The 10,243-nt window shown below is 35.1% G+C and overlaps 1 protein-coding gene across 1 annotated transcript in view; it reads left to right on the forward strand.

Annotated features, from left to right (window-relative positions):
- Window positions 1-10,243, forward strand: part of COL3A1 (collagen, type III, alpha 1) — a 41,769-nt gene that overhangs the window by 18,940 nt on the left and 12,586 nt on the right. Inside the window, exons 8-32 of the mRNA XM_012663639.1 lie at window positions 188-241; window positions 907-960; window positions 1,128-1,181; window positions 1,830-1,883; window positions 2,316-2,360; window positions 2,511-2,564; window positions 3,024-3,068; window positions 3,715-3,768; window positions 4,194-4,292; window positions 4,855-4,899; window positions 5,057-5,155; window positions 5,362-5,415; window positions 5,541-5,648; window positions 5,870-5,923; window positions 6,485-6,583; window positions 6,929-6,982; window positions 7,116-7,214; window positions 7,487-7,540; window positions 7,657-7,710; window positions 8,030-8,083; window positions 8,590-8,643; window positions 8,977-9,021; window positions 9,585-9,683; window positions 9,771-9,878; window positions 10,142-10,195. Of these exons, the coding sequence (XP_012519093.1) occupies window positions 188-241; window positions 907-960; window positions 1,128-1,181; window positions 1,830-1,883; window positions 2,316-2,360; window positions 2,511-2,564; window positions 3,024-3,068; window positions 3,715-3,768; window positions 4,194-4,292; window positions 4,855-4,899; window positions 5,057-5,155; window positions 5,362-5,415; window positions 5,541-5,648; window positions 5,870-5,923; window positions 6,485-6,583; window positions 6,929-6,982; window positions 7,116-7,214; window positions 7,487-7,540; window positions 7,657-7,710; window positions 8,030-8,083; window positions 8,590-8,643; window positions 8,977-9,021; window positions 9,585-9,683; window positions 9,771-9,878; window positions 10,142-10,195 (1,647 nt within the window). The remainder of the gene's footprint in view (window positions 1-187; window positions 242-906; window positions 961-1,127; window positions 1,182-1,829; window positions 1,884-2,315; window positions 2,361-2,510; window positions 2,565-3,023; window positions 3,069-3,714; window positions 3,769-4,193; window positions 4,293-4,854; window positions 4,900-5,056; window positions 5,156-5,361; window positions 5,416-5,540; window positions 5,649-5,869; window positions 5,924-6,484; window positions 6,584-6,928; window positions 6,983-7,115; window positions 7,215-7,486; window positions 7,541-7,656; window positions 7,711-8,029; window positions 8,084-8,589; window positions 8,644-8,976; window positions 9,022-9,584; window positions 9,684-9,770; window positions 9,879-10,141; window positions 10,196-10,243) is intronic.

The raw sequence follows: 10,243 nt of genomic DNA on the forward strand, positions 1-10,243 counted from the left end.
TTAATAAACAGTAAAAATTAGATATAATAGAGACATAATATTAACTCAGCAAGTGTCATTTTCATGATGAGAATCACTGAAAGTATTTTCTAAAAGAGATTCCTTCCAGGAATACACATAATATGTAATAATAAATTGTAACAGAAAAATTTACGAATATATTTGCTTTTTATTTTCTTAATTTCAGGGCCCTCCAGGACCTCCTGGTGCTATAGGTCCATCTGGTCCTGCTGGAAAAGATGTAAGTTTTTAAAGATTGAATGGAGATACAACAAAATTTAATTTTTGGAATATGCTAAATGATATACACTGTATGCAATAATCCCAGAGGAAAAAATGTTATTCAAAAAATTATTGTCTTAACAATATTTTAGCTCACACTAATCTTTGCATATCTGTACAGTATTCACATAGCAATATATACCATTTGTTGAACTTCACACTAATAAAACCCCCACATGTGCTTCTTGATTGTCAAGAATACTCATCCATTGAATATATCATTTAACTGGAGGAGTAATGTGTCTTCTGTCTGTTTTTTGTAATGAAGACATTGATATCAGTACTTTATGAACTTGAGGACGTATAAACAGCTTTAATATTATGCCATTCTTTCTTTCTTTCCCATTTAATGTTCAATGGCAAATTCTTCTCTCTGGGTTGAGGAACGGTAATAATATTTCAGTGCTGAAAGTCATCTGCATAATCTCTTTATAAATTTATATTGAGGTGGGAAAAGCCCTCCTCCTTCCTTCTACTAAGAAAGCTGATCTCACAAATATACATTTAGTCCAACCATTTTAATGAATCCATGGTGAGAAAAATGCAAAGTTATCAGTTTGCTCATTGACTGCAATGTGTTTTCTTACACACGAGCACCTATGTATTCTTTGTTTTTCCAACTAGGGAGAGTCAGGTAGACCCGGACGACCTGGAGAACGAGGATTGCCTGGACCACAAGTAAGTTTTCAGCATCTAATAAATTACTTGGAGCAATTGCAATTATCTTAGCTTGAAAAGTACTAGATAATTAAACTGAATTAAACTTAAAAATGAAAGGTGCTGTTTTACTAAATTGTGATTTTAGTTGAAGGTCCATTAATATCTTTTCCATTAATTATTTTTAGGGTATGAAAGGTCCAGCTGGAATGCCTGGATTCCCCGGCATGAAAGGACACAGAGTAAGTAGAGTTTCTAAATTGTCTACAAGTTGTTCCATTTGGCCATTCTTACTTGCCTAATCAATTTTATTGGACAATTATGTGGCAAAAATGGTTGATTCTGACAACTGACTTGATTTTTTAAAAAAATTATCAAATTTATTTTTTGACCAAACTAGTGATTTTATGCAAAATAAATGAGCTGATTTTAAGTATGTGAAAAGGCTTGTGAAAAATTTAATTTAATCTTACCATCACTATCAGAAATAAATGAAAATGTATGATTAACTATATGTTAGTTATTGACTTAGTCAATATGATTTATAGATTGAATTAAGAAACTTTCATTCTATGTAAAACATTAGGTAGATCCAACCTACTGAACCTAAAATCTATCAACTTAATAGAAATAAAACCTATGAAACTCACATTTGCTATTCTATAGTTAAGGAAACTTTTTTATCAGACTAAATCTCACTTTCTAATTAGTTCAGATTTTTTGCTATAAAATCAATATGAAATGTCCTCAACCCATTTAAAAGAGTTTTAAATTATTTAAGTTATTGCAAATAGTGCTATGAATAAAAGCTATTTACAAAAATTCAATGTAAAGTTTACCAACCATTCCAGATCATTAACATCTTAACATTTTTACTATTTTTATAACAGGGCTTCGACGGACGAAATGGAGAAAAAGGCGACACAGGTGCTCCTGGATTAAAGGTAAATCAAAACAAAATCATATTTTCATAAATAAATTCATTTAAATTTTAATGCTATATTTAAGATTCATATTGTGGGGCTTAACTTTTTCTGAAATTTACCTGAATTTTACATATTAGGAGCTGAATAATGGTGACTATTAGACATTCTATTAAAGCATCCATGAAAACTGATAATTTGAAGATTCTATAATAGAAATGGTTGAGCATCCCAGTGTAACTCATCCATTATTTCTGTTTAGTCTTCAAGTTTTTAAAATACAGAAGTTGAGATATCTGGCAAATAAAGTAAAATGCTAACTGAAATTTAATATCATTAAATTGTTAAAATTTTCTTAGGTTCCATAATATTCAACACAATATGCTGTGTTTAAAAAACTGTATAATTCTACTCCTGTTATACAAAATAGTGACATATTTTATATGTGTCTAGGGTGAAAGTGGTCTTCCAGGTGAAAATGGAGCTCCTGGACCCATGGTAATTATATTTCTTATTGTATAATTTCAGCTTTACTATTAACCTCTATCTAACCCCAAACTGGCCTTGCTCCCTCTCCCCTCCTCAACAGCTCTTACACATGTCAAGTTTAAATGAAATTAAGACCGTATTTTCAATTTTATTCTGTAGGGTCCAAGAGGAGCCCCTGGTGAAAGAGGACGGCCTGGACTTCCTGGAGCTGCAGTGAGTATTGTCATCAACATTGCCCAGTTACAACCCAAAGTGACAGATGAATATCTCAGTCAGGTTTTCAGGCTGTGGAAATCTGCACAACGATGTCCTTTCTACAAAATTATACTCAAAGTCAACTCAGTAAAATTTCGTCTATAGTTACAGTGAAATGAATGTGTGTTTTATAATGATCTCTGTTGGGAGACTTTGTGTGCATTAACTTTGTATATGTTATCAGAGCCTTTATGTCTGCATTCAGTTCTGAAACCACAGAATCCAATCCTTCCACATTGATCATTGCTGTATGTAGAAAAATTTTAACAATTTGATTTTAAAACGTATAATTATTGAGCAGAGTTCAGTATACTTGAGGGAAACTCAACTCAGTAGTGTCAGAATTTTAGTCAAAATATTACTTGTGATCAGCCTTTCAGAATTAAGAAGGTATTTGAGACAAACTTTTCTTTTTAGGGTGCTCGTGGTAACGATGGTGCTCGAGGTAGTGATGGTCAACCAGTAAGTAACTTTCTGTCTAATTCTGATTTATTCCGGGGTAATGAGAGATTATAGGTTCTGGATTATTTTGTAGTATATATTTTATATATGTAGCTAATACATCTATTAGTATCTCTGTTGACTATTTTTATAATGTAAAAAAATGAAAAAACATTATTGTAGAACCAATACTCAACATTGTATGTAAACACCTGATTCAAACTGACACCAAGCCCATAAACAAAATCTAGATTCTGATGCTCCTTATCCTACTTGACTAATTGCTAATATCTCTGTGTTGTTTACAATGTTAGTTAATATCCAACCTTTGACATGACAATTAATAGAGCCCTACAACATGGATAATACAGATGTTATTTCCATTTTGTAAACTAGAGTATGAAAGCTCAGGCTAAGTAACTTCTAGTAAGTCACAGAATTTGTGGTAGAACTGGGGAGGAATCCAGAATTTCTAACTTTAGATTTCATTCTCTTCTTACTTTACCACATTGTTTCTCCACATAATGTTTATCCATGAATGATGAATATTATTTTTATCTGTATAAGTATCTTCTTTGTTTTGTATGTGCTTGATTATTATTTACTAGTAATTTTAGCTTTCATTTATTTGATTAAGAGCTCTTGAGATTTTATTTAATTTTTTCAGGGTCCCCCTGGTCCCCCTGGAACTGCAGGATTCCCTGGATCCCCTGGTGCTAAGGTAAACACGTATTTCTGTAGAAGACTATAAAACTATCTTGGAGACAACAGAAAAGCATTGGATTGCTTCTTGCAAACGATTTTTTAAGCCAATCAAATGGGTAGCTTTTATCTAGACGTATCTTTAAAGCTTTATTTTTTATTCTAAAAGGGGCGTTGTCTCTGGCATTCAGCTATCTTGATATCTTTTTTGATGCCTTCTCTCTTTTCCCAGATTCTTCTCTTTTTGGGAAACAGAGATAACATAGTCATACACATAGTTACCAATTATCTCTGCCTTTATGATTAATGATTCCTTAATTTAGCTACAAAATAGAGTCATATTACTCTATCCTTTAGGACAAGGGTTTAAACTGGACTGAAGGGTGAACTGGCTAAGTGATTAGTAATGGCAAAGAAAACTGACTACTTAATGTTCCCCATTAGGGTGAAGTTGGACCTGCAGGGTCTCCTGGTTCCAGTGGTTCCCCAGGACAAAGAGGAGAACCTGGACCTCAGGGACATGCTGGTTCTCCAGGTCCTCCTGTAAGTAGCACACATGGCAGTTGAGAGGAAGAGTGCTGCTACATGTATTCCACAAAAGCATATGTTTCAATATTGCTATTAATTAAAATTGCTTGTTTGAAAAAAAATGTTACTAAGTGCTCTACAATGATACTATTATGATAAATACTGATTTGATTAGTAGCAAAAGTGGGAGTTGTTGAGGGTTACACTATACTAAAATTCATGGATTTTATGTTTATATAACATAGAACAAAGTGGAGGATGGATAGGATATTTATCTACTTCGAAGACTGCACCCCAAACTAATCACCAATCAGAAAAATTCAGAGAAGAAACAAAACTGAAAACCTCTTCTATTTATTTGTTATTTAATAATTTAGACCAACTGCATATTATCTCTAATTTGTTTAGATGATGATGATTCTTGTGCCTACACTTCATATGCTGTGTTATAGTTGGAGGAATCACTTAATTGCTACAAAACATGACATTCACCAATACATTTATTTTACAAACAAATAACTTCAACATATATACACTGTTTACATTATTATCAATATCTTTTCTTTTTTCTCCTTAGGGTCCTCCTGGGAGTAGTGGTAGTCCCGGTGGCAAAGGTGAAATGGTGAGCTGCCCGTCACACCTCACCCTCATCTCGTTCACACGCACGTTATTGGTTTCTTCTGCATTTTGCATGGCAAAAGACTTGTGATTTTTAAGTGAGATATTTAGAAATGAAAGTTTAAGTCTGGCTAATATTAGTTTCCTTGGATTGCTCTTAGGGTCCTGCCGGCATTCCCGGAGCTCCTGGATTGATGGGAGCCCGGGGTCCTCCAGGACCAGCAGGTGCTAATGGCGCTCCTGGACTTCGAGGCAGTGCAGTAAGTTGTCTTTTTTTTCTTCTTTGTTATCTGAAAGTTGTGGCTTGATTCCCACAACAAAAATATCAACAGTAATTATTTTGCTCCTGTTCAGTTGAATTTATATTGATCTCACTGTGATCTTACAACTGAATTATGTGTTACTGGTGATGATTTTGTCAGTTGAATCCTCCTCGTTTTTAAACCAAGATTGTCTTTCACTTTAGGGTGAGCCTGGTAAAAGTGGTGCCAAAGGAGAGCCAGGAGCACGTGGTGAACGTGTAAGTGTTACCACAACAGATTTGCTTATTTCTTAGAACAAATGCAACATAATGAGAAAGTGAACAGGTAAACATTTTGCAAATACATTCAGTCAATTTCTTTATTCGCTCCCGTCATTTTTTAGGGTGAAGCTGGTTCCCCAGGTATTCCAGGAGCTAAAGGTGAAGATGGTAAGGATGGATCACCTGGAGAACCCGGTGCCAATGGGCTTCCCGGAGCTGCGGGAGAAAGGGTATGTCTGTCAGGAGGTGTCTAAAAGAAAAGCCACACCACTGTTATCCAAATTAAACTTTACCTCCAGGGTGTGGTAACCATTTTCTCTTAAATTGAGTACCCACTCTCAAATATTGTTTAAAGCATTTTATAACATGAGAGTATTTTGCCACTCAAGTATTATAAAAAAAAAAATGTTTAATCCTTTGGACTGAAGTATTTGTCTTTCATTATTTCCAGGGTGCCCCTGGATTCCGAGGACCTGCTGGACCAAGTGGCATCCCAGGAGAAAAGGTGGATAACTTTAGTTCCTGTTTTCCCAAATGCTAGTACTACAAATAGGTATTTCTTCTGTAAAATATCCCATTAATGAAAACCTAAATATCTGAAAGAAATATATTGGAGTTTAAAAGAAGTCCTAATGTAAAACAATGCTTCCAGCCTCCTGAGCCACTTTCCTGGCTTTGTAACTAAAGTGAAGTCACTTGTCCTTTAACTTCTTTATCAATTGGGAATCATTTATCTCAGCATCATTGCAATTATAAGATAAACTAAAATGTCTGGCATTTCTTTAAAAACTATAAAGTTATATGGGAATATGATTTCATATCATCAAAGATATTTGACTTTAGATACACACATATTGTTAAGCCCACTAAATATTGTTTTTTCAAGCATGTGATATTCATCATAGTTGCCTTAAACTTTTTTTAATGTGGCAATCCAAGCTAAGATAACTATGATTTTACATAGAGGATGTCAGCAACACACAAACTCTAGGAGGCCTAAATACTGTTGATGTCTAGGTCAATGAAGGGTATTTTAAATATATTTTTATTTATTTCACTTCTTTAGGGTCCTGCTGGAGATCGTGGTGCTCCAGGCCCCGCAGGGCCCAGAGGAGCAGCTGGAGAACCTGGCCGAGATGGTCTCCCTGGAGGTCCAGGAATGAGGGTACAGACAAATATTTGTTTGAATGACGCTTTAATTTAGTGAGAAGAAAGGCAAGACAAATGAAGACTGAGCAAAGACAATTTAAATCAATCAGACTACACTTTTTGTAAGGCTCAAAACAAAACAAAAAAATTTATTATTTTTTTTTAAAGAAACTTAGCCCAGGATAGATCAAAAAAGAACAGAAAATAAAATATTTGTCTAAGATACTATATAGTCAGAAAAAAGATGTGCAAATCTGAGGCTACATATGTAAACGGAAATGTCAAAATTGTACAAATAGGGTATGTTGTATTTTTTTGAATTTAATTTTAAATCACTTGACAAATGCCTTCTTTAATTCAGGGCGTGCCCGGAAGCCCAGGAGGACCAGGCAGTGATGGGAAACCAGGGCCTCCTGTATGTACATTTTTAATATATCATTTTACCAGTCCAGTAAAAATGAAATGTATATGTTGGCTGAGCCTTAAATATATATGTTTTGATCATAATCTTTACCAAATCTTAATTAATGTGATTTTTTTCTTATTAGGGAAGTCAAGGAGAAAGTGGTCGCGCAGGTCCTCCGGGGCCATCTGGTCCCCGAGGTCCTCCTGGTGTTATGGGTTTCCCCGGTCCTAAAGGAAATGATGTGAGTACCTTCACTGATTTCTTCAATAAATATTTGACAGTAGGCCTTTTACTTTCCATATGGGAGTGCAGAGATAGTCAAAACTCAGTCTCCTCCTCAAAGCATGGAGGAGTATATGAAAAACAAGTAGTATGTGGGAAGGAAACTAAACATATAATTGATTATGGTGTCATGTGTATGCATGTGTGGGAGGCAGATCAAAAATGTGAGAGAGAAATATGATTAATGATTTCCTTTTGATTATTTGTAAATACTGACCACTTCTTCTTTAGGGTGCTCCTGGAAAGAACGGAGAACGAGGTAGTGCCGGAGGACCCGGCCCTCAGGTATGTTGCTTTCAACAATTTATTTCTAGCCTTCTAATAGATGCATTTATCTCAACCTTATGACTGTTCTCTGTTATCTGTATTATCTTGGCTTCCCTAACTGTTGTTGTTTTTAGGGTCCACCTGGAAAAAATGGTGAAACCGGACCTCAGGGTCCCCCAGGACCTACTGTAAGTTTACTCACATAAATTGGAGAGGGAGGTGGGCTTGCGGCGGGACAGGGGAAGGGCTTCAGAAATTGTCTAATCTCTGACACTATGTCATTAGAGTTCTCCAAAGCAGCTATGCAACTTGCTTATTTAGTTAGGTAGCTAAACGCTGACATTAAATAGTTTATGGTAAATATATCTGCTTTGGGCCCAGACCCTCCCCTCTCTTTACATCACTACTTTTCAAACTAAGCAGTGAGCCTGCTGAAATGGAAAGTGTGTCCACTAAATATGAAAGGACATTTTATAATGGAGTGTATCATCACATTTTTCTACATAGGGGCCAGGTGGTGACAAAGGAGACACAGGACCCCCTGGTCCACAAGGATTACAAGTAAGAATTTGTTATTTAAATGTCATTGCATACCTGACTGTTCAAATTTTTGGTATTCCTAATAGATTATAATTCATCTGAAGCTTAATTTGTGAGTCTGTCTTTCATCTTAAGATAAAATGTCAGAAAATGTTAATAGACAAGCATATCTTCCGTGTCTATTCAAAAACATTAATAAGTTATTAAAAAGAATTAAACTTACGTAATTCTATATGTTTACACTTAGTTTTCATTATAATATAAATCCATATAGCTAATCCATCTTGCCATACTCATCAATACATTTTTATATGTAGCAACAGAAAAAAAAGCGGGGAGAGACACATAAGTTTGTAAGATATGATTATCACATCTCTGTCATTGGATTTTGAGTGGCACAAATTTTCTGCCCCTAAAAAGACCACTAAAACTACTTTTTGAATACTTTGCAGAAACACGTTTACATGTAAGTTATTCTCAAAGCAGTGTTTGAAGTGATTAAATAATACAAATATGGTTCTTTGTAGGGCCTGCCTGGTACAGGTGGTCCTCCAGGAGAAAATGGAAAACCTGGTGAACCAGTAAGTTGCATTTCAGTTTTTAAAACCCAGAAACCAAAAGAATATTTAACAATCATTTATCAATTATGAACTTTTGCATTTTTTCATGCCATGGTATCTGTTTTAACATTTAATTTTGAAATATTCATTATCAAAGTAAAGACAAATTATCTGTAAGGCAACTATTACATAGAGTTTTAATTTCATCATAAAATAAAGGAACAAAAAAAAGAGTACATAGTTTCAATATTTGAAAAATTGTACAATATGCAAACAATTGAAATGTGTATTTTGTTTGTGTTTACATAACATGAGTTCTAATATCGGCCTAATCATATAATGCCAATATCCTAGGGACCAAAGGGTGATGCTGGTTCACCTGGAGCTCCAGGAGGCAAGGTAAGATTTCAATTTATTCTCTAGCTTCTTCAGTATGTTATAGAACAATTGATTAGTGATACATTTTTTAGTATAGCAAGCCAAAAGACTCTCTTTCAAGGACAACATTGCAATGTTTGGAGAATACACCTAGAGAATCTTAAGACATTTTCAATACATTAAATTTGCTTTATCTGGAAAATTCAATTTTCTGACATTAATAAGCACTATAGAATCAACCACAGGCTTGGAATTTCAAAAGGAAACTATTTCCAATGTATTGATTCTATATAGGAAAACTGTTTTGGAAGAACTTTACATTTTTCTTTGTGAATAAAATAATAATAATAATAATAAATGTTTCAGTAACAACTCAGACCAAGTACCCCAGTTTTTTTGTTGAGACTCTGTTAAGTTTCCATTCAGCTGATCAAATGTTTTTTATAACTATAAAATTTTCCAAACTGTTTAAAATAAAAGTTAAGAACATAATGGCCAGTTTCAAAGTGATACAATTTAAGCTGTTTTTGTTTTGTTTTTCGCATTGGGTTTTCTAATACGGACATTACATTTTCCTATCACAGGGTGATGCTGGTGCCCCCGGGGAGCGTGGGCCTCCTGGATTGGCAGGGTCCCCAGGACTTAGAGGTGGAGCTGGTCCCCCTGGTCCCGAAGGAGGAAAGGTAACTCCACAGAACTCAATTCACCTGGATTTTAGAAAATTCATTCCGTTTCCTTCTTGTCATTTATGATATCTCCCTTAATTTCAGGGTGCTGCTGGTCCCCCTGGGCCACCTGGTGCTTCTGGTAGTCCTGGTCTGCAAGGGATGCCTGGCGAAAGAGGAGGTCCTGGAAGTCCTGGTCCAAAGGGTGACAAGGTATTGACTTGTTTTCTTTTAATTATATAAGAAAACAGACATTGTAGGTTGTAGAAAAGCAACATTATTGCGAAGTAATCTACTGTATTTTCAAAGTTAATGTTATTATTTTATAGTAAGTGTAATTCGAGACAGATTTCTAGAGCAACTATTAATTAGAACACCTAACATATATACCAGCAAATTCTGAGAATGGCTTTTCTTCTTGGCAGATTTTCACTGAGGGTACCTCTAATCTGATGACGTTGGCTTTTGTTTCACAGGGTGAACCAGGTGGTGCAGGTGCTGATGGTGCCCCAGGGAAAGACGGTCCAAGGGTGAGTGCTCTCATTGAGGAGAAAGAGGCCTTACCTACATGTGATATG

The sequence above is a fragment of the Propithecus coquereli genome, unplaced genomic scaffold, assembly GCF_000956105.1.
Source record: "Propithecus coquereli isolate 6110/MARCELLA unplaced genomic scaffold, Pcoq_1.0 Scaffold82, whole genome shotgun sequence".
Lineage (NCBI taxonomy): Eukaryota > Metazoa > Chordata > Mammalia > Primates > Indriidae > Propithecus > Propithecus coquereli.